This window comes from Anser brachyrhynchus (assembly GCF_964034855.1).
Source record: "Anser brachyrhynchus genome assembly, chromosome: 22".
In the NCBI taxonomy this organism is placed as follows: domain Eukaryota; kingdom Metazoa; phylum Chordata; class Aves; order Anseriformes; family Anatidae; genus Anser; species Anser brachyrhynchus.
In genome coordinates this window covers 6,699,388-6,714,287 of record NC_137715.1, presented here as the reverse complement: position 1 = coordinate 6,714,287, position 14,900 = coordinate 6,699,388, and the positions used below count along the sequence as shown (strand labels likewise).

General features: G+C 42.9%; 2 protein-coding genes across 3 annotated transcripts in view; one reads left to right on the top strand and one right to left on the bottom strand.

Annotated features, from left to right (window-relative positions):
- Positions 1-11,715, bottom strand: part of WNT3 (Wnt family member 3) — a 51,666-nt gene extending 39,951 nt beyond the window's left edge. The window contains exon 1 of the mRNA XM_080565088.1: positions 11,586-11,715. Within this exon, the coding sequence (XP_080421214.1) occupies positions 11,586-11,665 (80 nt within the window). The 5' untranslated portion in view covers positions 11,666-11,715. The remainder of the gene's footprint in view (positions 1-11,585) is intronic.
- Positions 11,716-12,022: 307 nt separating this feature from the next.
- The window catches only part of WNT9B (Wnt family member 9B), a 44,811-nt gene continuing 41,933 nt past the window's right edge, over positions 12,023-14,900 (top strand). For both annotated transcript variants that reach the window (XR_013941522.1, XR_013941523.1), the window contains exon 1: positions 12,023-12,186. The gene's annotated coding sequence lies outside the window, so the exon portion shown is untranslated. The remainder of the gene's footprint in view (positions 12,187-14,900) is intronic.

The following is a 14,900-nucleotide window of genomic DNA, read 5'->3' as shown; positions in this document are numbered from 1 at the left end:
TCTGAGAGGACTAGTTTGTGTCCTCCGGATATGAAGGGTCGATTTTCAAGAACTTCAAGAACCAGAACTTCTAGTGTGTAGATTATAGCACTATCATCAACGTCTCTTCTTGTTGTCTAGCTATTCCTACTTTATAGTTCCTTAGTACAAGATGTCATGTATCTGATCAGAGGTTGAATAATGGCTGGCACCAAGGTATGAGATGACCATTCATGAACACACAGTAAAACATGGCCCCAGCAGACATTGGGCGAGACTCTTTCAGGTTTTTTGGTAGAACTTAATCATCAAAATTATGATCCTGAAGGTTTTTTTTGTAAGGTTTTATATCAGCTCTCAGACTGTCATCTTTTTCATTTAACCAACCAGAAGCAACAGGCCATATCCCACAAAAGCCACAAAGGAAATGTTAATTTCTGGGGATCTTATATTTAGGAGATTTATATGAAAAAAAAATGATCAAACTGATATCAAAAGTGAAGACATACAGGTAACCATAACTCAGTATACTACATAATGACTTCACAAATATAAATCAGATGTATTTGATTAAAACCTACTAGAGGTGATCTGGTTGTTACCAAAGACAATGAGGTCATAGCACACACAATAAAATAATCAGTTGGATTTCAAAGATACAGTTGGAAATCTTTTGCAACAAAGATAACAAAAGAAACAACCAAACTATTGAAAGCATCAACAAGCAAGGGAAGCGCACATTAGGAAATCAAGAGAAAAACAGAGGTCAGTGCTAAGGGAATTGCACAGCTGAGGCGTGGGATATCTGAACTATTGACTGAAATCTGGACTGGAGGCTGAAACAATATCTCCTACAATAATGTAAATATTTGTGTGAGGTATGCAGGTAGGTCGGGACCCAGATGCATCGTACATGCAGATGATGGGAGTCATCTGAGGGACTTGCAGACATTTCAGCTGAGACCATTGTCCTGGTCTGCCACCATAGTCCAAGGAGGAAAACAAGCTCTCATCTCATTTTAGACCTCTGCAATTCAAAAACATGATATAAACGTGCCCTTGTCAGTAAGGCAGCTAAAAGGAAGCCACCTGTGCTGCAGATGTCTCCAGCAGCATGAGAGGGGTAAGTAGTGAGGAGTTCAGTGGCACCCTGGAGTTGTGAAACGCCCCCTGTGACAGTTTTCAAGGATCACTGCAAATTTGTTAAGTATTATTCTTCACAATTGCTGAAAGTATTTGCAAGAAAACCGGACGTTTACGAGACATAGAAATGGGATCAGAACAACAACAAAAAAAAATAAATCAAGAATTTATCAGCTAACACTAACCCCTTCTGTTTTAAACTTGAAGAATCTATTTGTTGAAAAGGAAGAGGAAGATCTCTGGTGTCTGAGCCAAAGCGATGCTACAGTGGCTCAGGAAAAGTATTTCTCTTTCAAAAATAAAAGGTCCAAGTACTGGGAAAGATGCCAGTTAAACTTGATTACATTTGTAAGATTAATTAAAACCAGAAAGGTTCAGAGAACTGTGAAAAAGACAAATTAGCAAATCAGGAAACCTATCTTTAGAAAAGGAATTAGAAAGAGTTTCTCTCCTTTTCTATAGAAAATTTGCTTAGCAAATCATAGTTCTTTTACATTTTCAGAGATGGCAAAGCAACTGCACTAACAGTCCTGGAGAAGAACACTTTTGTTACAGGGTAAATATTCTGTTTTTCAAGCCTGTGCAGCTGAAACCCTTTCAGCCAAGGATGGCTCACAGTTTTTTCTTTGGTGACAGTGGAGATAGATATGCATTATTATTATTATTAATAACAAATTTATCAACAAAAAAAGTTGTAAACTCATGTGCAGTCAGAGCACGTGTAGTGTTAAAGAGGCACATTAATCATAGCACAATTTTTCTTAGCCTTTGCCCCATGGTTGGTACTAGGATGTGATTTTCACCATGTTGCACTCTGGATGTAGCCTTTAGCCTGAAAATTCCGGGAAACAACCTTAAATAATATAGCCTGATACCCCCATATCAGAAGTGTTTCATTATATTCAGTATTACTCTAATATTAACCTCCAAACTTGAGTAATATTAAGCCACTTCCATTTGTAGATACAAAATGAATCTTAGGTCATCAAAAAATTAAATTGCATCTGCCAGCAGGAGGCTAAAATTAAATTTTGAGTAATTTAAGGGACATAAGCTATAACTGTGTGTATATGGGATATGTAAATTAAACATACAGCCAACTTCCTGACAAATACTTCCCATTTCAGATCCTTTAGGAAAATCACAGATAGATCCACTGAGTGATACTGGGAACTGATAATGAATGAGATTATGGACATGTGCAGCAGCTGATATACATCAGGTTTGTCTCATCCCAGCAATAGCCAGTGGAGAATAGGTATTTAGATTGCATAAATTGAGTGTCTCTGTCCATAGACAGAAAGCAGTAAGATGATTTCATCCTTTCCAAGATCAGATCTAAAGTAGGTTAATTTGAGGTCTACTTTATAGAGAGGCAGCATCTTTCCAACAGCAGCAAATTGTGCCTTGATGATTTGCATAGAGTAGGATCCTATCTTTGTGGAAGATAATTCCCATTGCACTTTTGCCACAGATAAGTGTTTTCACAAGTGACTTATAACTCTTCAGAGCTATGCCACATTGGGCACAGTTTCCATTACAAGCTCCATTTAGAGTCATTGCTTTTAGGAAACTGAGAGTAAGAGTGTGATTATAGAATGAATGCCAGCCTACAAGAGTCTTATTTCCCAAGTTTGACTGTATGTACTGAGACATGATGGTATCCATATGGACACAAATAAAATCAGCTCAGAATGCATCTTCAAAAGCCTTCAGTATGAGTTTCATAATGTAAAAATGATAGCAGCAATATGGAAGTGTTTCTTGGATGCACAAGAAAAGGCCTTGACTTTCATCAAACACTTTGCTGCCTGGCTGAACTCTGAACACAGAATTCTTTCTATTTTAATGCTCAGAAGTGTGCACTGACACCCTGTCAGATACGAAAACCAGCCAAACATTTGAAGACAGCAACTTGTATGAAGACAGCTACTACCAGCTGCCAGCATCCTACCAGACTACCCTGGGATGCTTCATGAAGGCCTAGCAAAAATTTCAAAACATCCTCAGGTTGAGTCAAATTGCTATAAACTCTACCTTGGTTGTGCAAATCAGATCTACGATGCTAAGGGAGTTAGCAGCTGGACACAAATACCACTGCTAACCCAACTGACCGGAATTTATATATATTAAGTATGCGCTGATTAAGGCAGCTTCATTCTCACGATGCAAAAGGAGTACTGCACTCTTGTTCACATTGAGATTTCTGCTGGCAAATCGACTAACAACTTCTGCCTAAACATTAGATGAGGTGCATTTCTAGATGACTGGCCTGTCTGCTGGTGATCTCTAGAAATTGAGATATGTAGCACTCATCAGATGAAGACATTTTTCAGTTGAATAAATTTTCCAGTTGAATACACAACAGAGATAATGGAAAGTGTTGTGCATTATTTCTACTTATTTTCATTACACACGGCAGTTCTTCATTCTTTAATATTTTATATTTAAGGTTTTCTTTGAAGTTCGTCTTAAGTTACTGCTTGGACCTTCTGCTGCCTTTTCCTACAAAATCCAAACACTGGTTTAAGTCAAACTGTTTGACTTGGCAGTGGAAGGGCCCAGCGAGCATCACTGAGACCCTATCACCAGTGTCAGATGGGAGATGGCTTTCTACCTGCTGGTTAGTGTCCCTGCTTTGTGGGTAGTGCTCAATGGACCTACATGACAGCAGTGGAAATCAAGCACCCTCAGAGCAATACCTGAATTATGAAAGCGTAATGTAAAAGTCAGAAGTGATTGAGTGACCTTAGAGTCAGATCCTTTGAGGGCTCTGTGTATTGTGCCTGCAGGAAGAAAGAAAGGGCTGAAGGCATTCTTGCATCTCTCCTGGTCTCACAGAGCCAGTAAAACAGTGACTGCAGTGCAGCAGCTTGAGATCTACGGGCCCAAAATCGAAGTAGTGAGAAAACATTAGCTAAAGACCTGTAATGACTCATACCTGGGCACAGAAGGTGTGTAGTGCATAGCGGGGGTGGCATGAGTGGCCATCAGGTTTCTCCTTGACACAGGTGTTGGGCTGTATGTTGCCATTGAAAGCCTTGAGCTGTAACATGGCTGAGAGTTTGCTTAATTGTGTCCAGGATCCCAATGAAACCCCTCCCACCCACCACCATTAGACATACAGTGGGGACTCCATATTACAAGAACTAACACTGCATCTTTTGTAGCACTGCTCTTATCCCTGGCAAAGGGTGTATCATAGACTGAGAAATGATGGTTAGAAGAATCCCTGGAGGTCTCTAGTCATAGAATCATATAATCATAGATTGGTATGGATTGGAAGGGACCTTATATATCATCTAATTCCAACCCCTGCCGTGGGCAGGGACACCTTTCACTAGACCAGGTTTCTCAAAGCCCCATCCAACCTGGCCTTAAACACTTCCGGGGATGGGACATAAACAATTTCTCTGGGCAACCTGTTCCAGTGTCTCACCACCCTCATAGTAAATAATTTATTTGTTACATCTAATCTAAACCTACTCTCTTTTAGTTTAAAGCACCTGCTTTTAATCCAAGCATCTGCTCAGAGCAGGACCCTCCCCAGCACCAGCTCAGAGTGGTGGGGGCTTCCTGCAGCCAGGTTCTGCAAATGCCCAAGGATGGAACCTCCTCACCTCCATGGTCAGCTGGCTCAGGGCTGCACCACCCTTCCGAGCAAGGAGGGTCTCCTCATGCCCAGCAATTGTCCCTTGCTATATTATCTGGCACTAGGGGGAAAAGACTGTCTCCATCATGTTTGTAACAGCCCATCAAGAAACGATAGGCTGCTACTGAACAGCCCTCAGTATCCTCTTGGCCACAGTAAATGAGCCCATATCCCACCATCTTCCCTGGTGAGCCATGTGCCCCAGATCCTCATCATCCTGGAAGCATCCACTGATGAATCTTTAGTTTCTCTATATGCCTCTTGAACTGGGCGGCCAATTCTCTACACAGCATTACAGGTGCAGGCCCCTCAGGTGCCAGGCAGAGGCTAACAACTCCCCTCCACCTGCTGGCCACACTCTTCCTCCCAACGTAGCTCATCACAGTTCATTTTGCTTGGGATAAGCAAAACTGTGAGTTCACCTTCCTGCTGGTGACTGCTGGTCCTTTTCAGCACTGCTCTTACTCATTTGGTTCCCTGCCTGCATGCATACAACTGTGTTGGAGAGGTGTGACATGTCTGCCTGACCACATCAAGGTGAGTGGTCACATCAAGGTGAGAGCTGAGAAGGCAAGACAAGAATGTAGAATGGCTGCCATGTGAATTTGCAGCTTGGTGGCTGCCGGCATCTACAGCACCCCACAGGCAGCCCTGAGCTACCAGTACCAAGGAGCCAGAATTCACCCCTGAATTTCCAGTGCTTTTGCAGAGGTTCTCTTAGACAGTTGCTTAACTTTGTCATGTACTGCTTTTAATGAACGATTCAAATGAAAAGTAATCAGCTTGCAATTAAACTGCTTCTTAAATGTTATTTGTGACCATTTAAATTTACTTCTATATTTAGTTACAAGAATGTTAAGAGATCCCTGACTTAAGGGCAGAGACACTCTTTTAAGTCAATATATGTGAGTCAGAGCATTTCTCCATGTGTTGGAGCTATCTGGCTCCAAGCTCGTGTTGGCCCTGCAGGACAGAGTGGATCCCTGGGGCTGGGACACTCCAGGTGAATGGCTAGTTTTCAAGAGAATGAGACTTCTTGATGTTTAGGGAAATGCATACCTTTCTTATTGCTCCTTACTATTGTGTTCTAGTAGCATTTTGAAGCTGTTACTGTACTCAGGACTCCAGTGCACTGCACTCTATAACACAGGTGAGACAGAAAACTGATAAGAGATGCTGACCATGATAAAACTCTGCAAAGACTTGGAAAGTGTTGAAGTTCGCAAGGCTGTATATCCTCAGAATCTCTCCTCTGGCAACGTTTGGGATTGCCCAAGTGTGCTGGCAGTACAGCACAGCTGGTAAGCCTGAATTTCTGCTTAAGTGTTTGGACAAAACTCAGATATATTGTCTGATTTTTGGGTGGTCCTGCGCAGACCCAGGAGTTGGACTAGTTGGACTTGATGGTCCTTGCAGATACCTTTGAACTCAGGATATTCTATGATTCTATGATTCTATGATCCTGGAAAAATCTCACTATGTACCATGGACTAACCATGCTGTTTGTCTGGGTGGTGATACGGATACCTCTGGGTCATGTCTGTTTGCAAAAAAATGCTGAGGAAAACCATAAGATCTTTGTCACTTGTGTCCACTTAGTTATTTACAGCTGTTTTCATGAGCAGCCACGCATCACCCCAGCATCTCTCCTATTACCTCTGGCCTCACTGCAGTCCTGGGGTAGCTTCACCTACAGCTCTGGCAGTCAAGCTTTGACACACCTAGGGGAAGCAGTCTGCAGTGTTACACACCAGCTGCCTGCCTCTCCCTGCTGGGGAGTGTTAACACAGCAGAAGGTGGCACATGGTTATGCCTTAACTCTTCCAGTTCTGAGCTTTGTGTGCTTGTGCAAGCTGCTGGTGGAGGGACTTTGGCTTCAGGTGCCAGAACAGGAGTGGGAGCAGCACTGCTGGGCTTGCAGGATAAATGCGGTTAGCTCTGTCACTGACACTTTCCATTATTACCTTAGTCATTTTCCCTCAGAACTGGATGCATTTTAAGCCATGGGAAGATTATATGTGGGGGTCTTCTATTTCCTTTGTAGTACTGCAGCAGCTGGATTTGCATCAGGAAATCCACTCTTGTAGTGGATTCTGCAATGCAATTTTAAGTATTCCTTTTGAACAAAGCTTTAAGGGCCGCATGCATATAACCCACAGGCTACAGGATATAAATGTTTGAACCTTCAGAGACTGTCAAGAGAATGAAGTCTCCCGTTCATTCCACAAAGGTAAGACACTGAAAGCTAAAGAAGACAAGCTACATGTCACCTCAAACTGCATCTACATGCAAATGCTTTTCACATATGTCTTTTTCCTAACGAGGAGCTACTGTGGGACTGGTGAGAACATGATTTGAAGTTTCTGTCTGCCTCTTTCTAGGGACCCAAGGCCACTGGAATCCTCAGAGAGCTGCCAAAGCCTCCAGACTCTCTTGGAAACATGTCTAAGGGATGGAAACAAAATTTAATAACGTATCATGGACAAAGTGATTCTGCCAATTGCCAAATCATCTACTTAGAGGCAAAAAAATACTGGATGGGAATATGTAGGTATATGTAGGTGAGAGCCACAGCTATGGGCAGTGACCTACTGATTTTGTGTCCTCAGGAGCCCTGAGAGGACTGGGGCTGATTTCTTTACCTCCTGTTTTCACCACTGGCTCCAAATCTGGCTCCTTTCCCCAGGCTAGTCACATGCCAAATGTTTTGAGAATTCTTGCCCCATTCAAAGGTGAATGATGCTGATGGAAGAGGAGAGCATTTGGTGTTTTTTTCTCAGTTCATGGGTGGAGTTGTCTCCCTGATTGTCTTCTTCAGCCCCTGCACACATATTAGCATTCTGGCAGCACTTTCTGGCTGTTTCCTGGGCCTCAACATCTCTGTCAGACCGCACTGACACAGCTCCGGGCAGGGGACATATTTTCCCCTTCATCTAAATTTTTCAGGGCATTACCAGAAAGCTCCTGGTACAGCTGTCATTCTGTCTATATGCTTCATTGACAAGTCTGTCATACCTCGATCCTCCCCATCTCACACACATGCTGTTATCCCTGCTGTTAGAAGAGCATTTGGGATTAAAAAACTGACTGCAGGTGTGATTGGTGTCACCATCTTCCCTTCAGCTGGCGCCTAAGAGGTCTGTTGGCGTGACCCAAGGCTGCTGGCTGCGGAGCTCACGTGCCAGCCCTGGCCTTGCTGCTCACTTTTCTTCCATCTGTGCCATCTCTGCATGGCCAGGAAGAACAGCAGTCCTGGCTCTCCATGGCCTCACCACATCTCTCCATCATTGTCTCCCTTTTAGCAGCAGTAACCCAGACAGTGTAAGCATTGGACACATATCTGAGGAAGCTTTTACTGGCTTCAGTTCCTCATGTCAGCATTCTCAAAGGTAGCACATAGACAACCTTTTCCCATCTGTGCCCCATTTGTTCCTTTTCACTGCTGTAGTAGGGTGAAGGCATGTGAAAAGTTGGCCCTATGGCAAAATAGCAGCCCCTGCTCACTGAAAACTACTTCTACAGTCTGTGCTACCCCTGGATCTTGCTCAGGCATAGTTAGGAAGAATTCTAGTTGTTAAGGGACAGGATGATGTCAGGGAATTGCTAGCAACTGAACACCATGGGCTGCGAACCCCAGGCCCTGTCCCTGTTGGCTTTACAGCCCAGCAGTTCCAACATCCCACTGCCACCAGCATGTCTGGGCACTGCAGACCTGTGCATGCACCGCAAAGTCATTTCATTCGCATAACACCTTTTCAGACTTCATCCACATGCTCCCCATGCCAAGTCTCTCTGCCTGGCGGGTAACATTTCACCACTGAGGCCGGGGGCAGGATCCACTCTCCGACATGATGGCATGCGAGCTGAAAGGTTGCTGTTGAACTGTGCACTCTCTAGATAATATGACCAGAGGGGAAGGATCCTTTCCTGAGCACTCAGTGAAAATAAAACTCCCTACAAATCCTCTGCAGATTCATCTTTTTGCTTTTACCCCTTCTACCGCACTGTCGCTGCCCTCCTGCTTGCCTGCATTGTCTGACTGCACTGTGGAGCAGTGGGATTATTACAGCCAGCCCTGAGCCCGTTTAGGAGGTGCCGCGACCCTGTTCTTATTGCACTTCTTCTCCTCTAGCATGTTCAGACACTTCCTCCTCACTACAGGAATATTTTTTTCCCCATTTATGCCCCAAAGCAGAAATTATCCATTTTGATTTTGCTGCAGAAATATTTCCCATAGGGGAGAAATATACCCAGAAACGTTGCCCCAGCATGACCGGGCACTGTCAGCAGTTTCAGGGTCCTGCAAGCAGCACAGCATTCCTGAACATCTCGGATTAAGCAGAAATGGATTTATACAAGGATAAGAAAGCACTAATGATGTCCTGTCCAGCCTGGCTTGGACAGCTGTGGGAACCCAGTGCAGGGGACTGGGCTGATCTGTGCCCCATCTTTGCTTCCCTCCCCGTGTCTTGGGGCATGTTGAACCCCGCAAATGGTATTCATCCCCCAAAGGCTGCTCTATGCCTGCCTAAAGATCAGTGGATTGGGAAGACAACCTGAAAAGCATGTGTTTTTTAAGACTATATATCACATTATGCTAGAGCACACAGTACATAAAAACTCGTCTCCGCAGGGCAGATATTTAAACCTTTGGTGGGACCGAAGGAGACTTTTAATTTTGCATGCTGTAAGAAGCATTGTCTCTGCCTGAGCAATGAGGAAACCATGGCCCACAGTATTTCTGTCCTGCTCCTTCAGCCTTCAAGAAACCTTGAAAACCCTTTGCCATTTCTGATAGCCTCTCCCTTGCCCTTCAGCCCTATATGGGGCATCTCACCACACCATTTTAGTGCAGTAAAAATGCTTCGGCACTTTGGATATTGCCAGAATTGCCCCAGATATGCCAGATGCAGATTTATTGTACAAAATTCTGTGGGTAGCTTGTTTGACTCCTGCTTTTCCCATGGACACTGCTTGCCATGCCCTCGGTATTTCCATCCATGACCAGCAATCTTACATGTCCTCTGTATTGTTCATTTTGGGTGAACTTCAGGGGTTTGGGGGAAGGCACATGGTACAGACACCTGTCTGCAGTGTCTTCTCCTGAAAACAGGGAAGGGCATTTTGGTGATGGGGACATTTTCACTTCACAGGGAAAATCAGATCTTTTTGTCAAAGAGATTTGGGTTCCTCTCTCTGAGAGTCAAATTCCTCCCAGTTCAGGTGTTAAATCCTAATTTATATCTGAGCCCGAGGCAGGTCAGGAACCAGTAAAACCCTGGAGGGCTGATGCCAGTGCCAGGAACCATTGCCCCATGCTGTTTCCAGTGGCAGGTTGTTGCCTTTAGATCCAGCCACGCAATTTTGACCCATGCTACAACCCACCGCGCACCCCCACTCAGACACGCTGGTCCCCAGATTAAGGAGAAAAGAGATACCGGGAATCAAAGTGATGTGGTCTTTATTTCAGTAGGCTCCCCTGCCCCAGCCTTAGGCCTTGAAGTTAAGCAGCTACGCTCAGGGCGAGGAAATCATTTAATTCTTTGGGAAAACATGCTGTGATTTAGCCATTTCATGAACCTGCATAGCTTTTAAACGCTTCCTGAGCGAAGACTTCTCATTGTATGCTTAGTCTTTCTCTTCTGGAACTGCACATTTTCATTCTCAAAGTCCACAGTAATAAGCAGATTATTTTAAAAATCAGCTTTCCATTCACATTTCTAAATATTCCCAGACATGGCAGTCCATTTCCAAGTTCACTCCCGCCTACTTCTTGCCATCTCCATGTTGGCACTGAAAGGATCTAATTCAGTAATAAAAAAAAAAGACTTTTCTGGAAAGGCAAAAATAACCGAAGAATCTCAGTAGTGTGAATTCCAACATCTCCCTCTTCGCCCTACGGATCTTTAGGCTTAAAGCCCCTACCTGCCATACACAAAACTTAATGAGATATATTCCAATGAGAAATCCTACATGATAAAGACAGAAATTATCTGAAATACTCTGTTATGCAACTTGCTGTCTGCTGTGTTTAAATGACCTCAAATGTTGTATTCCCTATTTTTTTCGTTTTAAACTGCTCCCAATTACCTTTTGTTAATATATTTATTTATATTGTTATATTTATTTTTAAAATAAGTAACTCAGATTATTTAACAGCCGCATTATAAGATATAACCAATTCTTTTATTATTGTTATTTTTATTGTTAGTGCAAGAAAATAAGTGACATTTCCATAATTAGAAAGAACAAAACCCATCTTTGAGGAATTTTGCTAATGAATATTTTCTCAGGTGCCATTTGTGTTCTCAGCTTATTTGCTGGACTAAATTCACATAACAGAATACAACAAAAGAAGAGAAAGAAGTCCAAAAACTGCAGCAGCCGAAAAGAAAATAGAATTATTTTTTTTTTAAAACATCGATCACAGTTTAATGGAAAAGGGGAAAACACCTGCTAAACAGTCATGCAACAGACAAAATTTATATTGCACAAGAAAATAAAAACACATCCCTTAACATCTAAAACAAATGCCTATTTCTACAGTGACGAAAATGGAGAAATTAAGAGTGGTGGGGAAGACTCCATTTGAGCAAAAGGAAACGTAGACATTACCCTTTAAAAATAATCCCCAAACTTTTCATTAATTACCAGTCAAATCTGAAGAAATTATGCTTAGAATCAAACATGCAATCATGGCCAGCTCAGCAGTGTTAAGGTTGAAAAGGAAGGAACACACAGATCCCATAGCTAATAATTAATTAATTCATTAATCAATCATAGAAAGAGGGAAGGAGGGAAGAAATCTTACCACCAAATTGGGTAACCGGCTAAGACCTTTGTGTCACTGAAGAGAAAAGATAAAATTAATCCAAGCAGGTGGTAATCCATTAGTCCAGGCTGGTGCAAGGGGAAAATCTCAGCGAAGTTTTCAGAAAAACATTAAGTGCGAAAATGAAGAACAGCCCCCCTTCCAGGAAAAAAAAAAATAAAAAGAAAAAAAGAAAAAAAAAAGAGTTAAACAAAGTCCCTTGAAGTGCGGATGACTTTCTGGCTTGTCAGAAACACACCTCTCCAAGCCTTTTCCCTGTAGATCATCCAAAAGCGTCTATTAAAAAGTGCAGGGCTTGGGGATGTCAGCAGGCAGCCAATCAGACCGCATGGCCCAAGGTAAGGGATGAGTCTCAGCTCAGGGCTGTCAATCATGTTCTCCTCCCCCTCCACCCCACAACTTTGTTCCTAGCCCTCGCTTCCACAGACAAACCATCTTCGCAAGAGACCTTACTGAGGCAGTGAGATTGTTGGTGGGTGTTTTCCTTTTTTTATTTTTTTTAATATATTTTTTTAAGTTCATTTAGCAACTCAGGATGCACAGACTCTGCTTCTGGCTTGGCATGCCAAGACTTTGCAAGGTAAGGATGAAGGGTGATTGTGATTGCGCTTAATTTCACGGTGGGGGTGAGATAGGCAACTTATTCTTTAGATGGAGAGGGATGTGAACATTAACCCTTGCAGGAGCACCAAAAAAGCAAAATAACCCTCTGATGGCATGTCAATGTGTTGATCTGAGTAGCATGGACAAAACTGGTTGTAAACTTTAAATGAAAGTGTGTGGGTGGGATGGATGGAGGAGGGAGGCAGTGGCAGCCCAGATTTCTTTTGAGAAAAAAATGCCATGTCATGGTGAGAGCGGAGGAGACAGAAGGGAAGATGTCCCATTATTCAGTTTCTTGTGAAGTGCATCCCTGGATGCAGAAAGATGAAAATATTAACCATAAAAAATACATGCATGCGATAAAAGTAAAAATAAATAAAAAATAACCACAAGCAATGTCAGTTCTCTAAAGATGTTGCATGTTGCAAATAGATTCAGCAAAGATTTTCGTTGAACAACCTTGTTATTATGTAGGGAGGCTGTTTTTACAGGAGCTATTGTTTCAGGGTAGCAGATCTAGGGCTTAACTCAACAGAAACAAGGGAGAAGTCAAAAAAAGGTGTTTTTGCTCACCAAGCATCCTCAGCAGGCATATTGCAGGCAATGAAGCTGCCCAGTTTATAACCACATGGAGATTAGCTGCTTTAGGAGTCTCTGCAAATCAGTTTTGTGCAGAGCAATGGCTGTAACAGAGGTCCAAGATCTTGGGCAGCCCAACGCATCTCATGGTTTTGAATGTTATAGAGCTTCTCCTGCTATTAAGGCTCTGAGTGCAAATGCATTCTTTGTTGCTATTTGATTACTGGGATGCACCTGCCTCATCCTACCGTGTTTCTTGATTCCCACTTAGAGATTTTAGTATATTTGGACACCGAGGTAGTGCCAAGCTGTTCTCCTAAGTGGTAATCAGTTTCTTGACCATCATTCATCCAAGAAAGGATAGCTGTCTTCACTCTGCTCACCTCTTTGTCAGTCCCTGCATCTGCAGGGACTATCAGGCCAAGCTTCTCCAGGCTCAGTACAATAGCTTTACCAGCCATCTCTGACCACCTATATATATAGATGTCAAACTAGGCTCGCTCCTCTTGTGAAATTTCAAATCCCAAATGATTTATTAGGTGTAGTCTGTCCTGGAAAATCTCTTACCTGACACCCAGCTCTGTTTTATTGAATGCAATCACTTGTATTTAATTAAACAATGATTTTCAAACAGGCATTTGGAAATAGACAGATTTAATCTACTGTCCACGTTTTTAGATCTGAAGCATTGGCCCTGGCATGGGCCTGACCTGGCCTACTAGTACCGTCCTGAACAAATTTTTGTCACAGCTTTGGGGATCGGGAACTTTTCCCAGCAGATACTTAAGATGTAGCCCACATTTTCTGGGCTTCAAGTGAGTTCAGCGTGATGAGTGAAAGTGGTCCTGTGTCCCTGTCCCTCTGGTCCCAGTGCCAGAGAACCATCACAGACACTTCTAATTTACTATAACTGATACAGCCATGGAGTAGGTGAATTACCACTAACGAGCCTATAAAGATTTATCTGACAACAACAGACCTCAAAATTGCAGCACAAATTTGCCCCTCTATTGGTGAATGTTTTGGAGCTCCACAAACAGAATAATGATTGAAAGTACTGAATAAAAGCACTTCAGTCATTAAAATGTCAAATTGGTGAAGAGGTGGAAAAAGGAGAGACTGAAGTGATATCTCAGAGATATCTCAGGTGATATTACAGGTAATTGGCATCCCATGGGGGAAAAAATCCCAAATACTGCAGGCATGCAACTGGAGAAATCTTTAGAAATCTGAATGGAGTGACTGGTTGGAGCATGTGTGGACACTTGGCCAGACAACAGAGAAAGAGGATTTCCCTACCAACGAGGTCTTGGTGGCTGGGAAACTTCTGTCCATCAGACACTGGGGAAAAAGAAAAAGGGCTCTTTATTCAGTTCCTGACACTACAGTTTATAAATCAAGCAAATAACAAACCATGAAGTGATTCTTCTGCAGACAACCAAGCGTAGGAAGTGATTTGTGACCCCAAACCTGGAGACTTTATTTGCTATTTACTCAGAAAAGTTGTGCATTGGGCAGAGATGTCAGTGTTGCCTCAGGAAGTGCTGTATTACAACAACAGCAGAGATGGCACCCACCCACATCCCAGTAACTGCCCAGCATCACATCAATGTGGCCACAGGCTGTTTTTGAAAGGTGAATAGCATATTGGTTAAGATTTGATTCCAAGTGCACTGAAGTCAAGGGAAAGCTCTCTTTAGACTCTGACAGGTATCTGATGAAGATTCATGTGAGTTGCTGGTCCTCCCTGCCTTTTGACTTCTCCTTCCACTGCTCTCTCTCTCTCTCTCTCTCTTTTTTTTTTTTTCTTCTCTCTGAACATCTTGGACTGTTTGCTCAGCCTCAGGAGGAAATCATGATGTCCTCCCAAAAGGGAGTATGTGTTTTGAGTGTGCTTTGGGTTGGAGATCCTGTGGGATTCTGAGAGTTGAAGGTCCCTGTTGGCCCCGTACCTTTACACATGAGTCCTATTTGCTCCTATTTCACCTGCTGAAATGAGTAGAAAAATGAGGAAAAAAAAGTGTCTACAGTTGTATTAGCTTAGATCCATGAAACATTAAAATGGCAGTCATTTCTCACCAAGGAGTATGATCCATCTCACGGGGGTGAAGA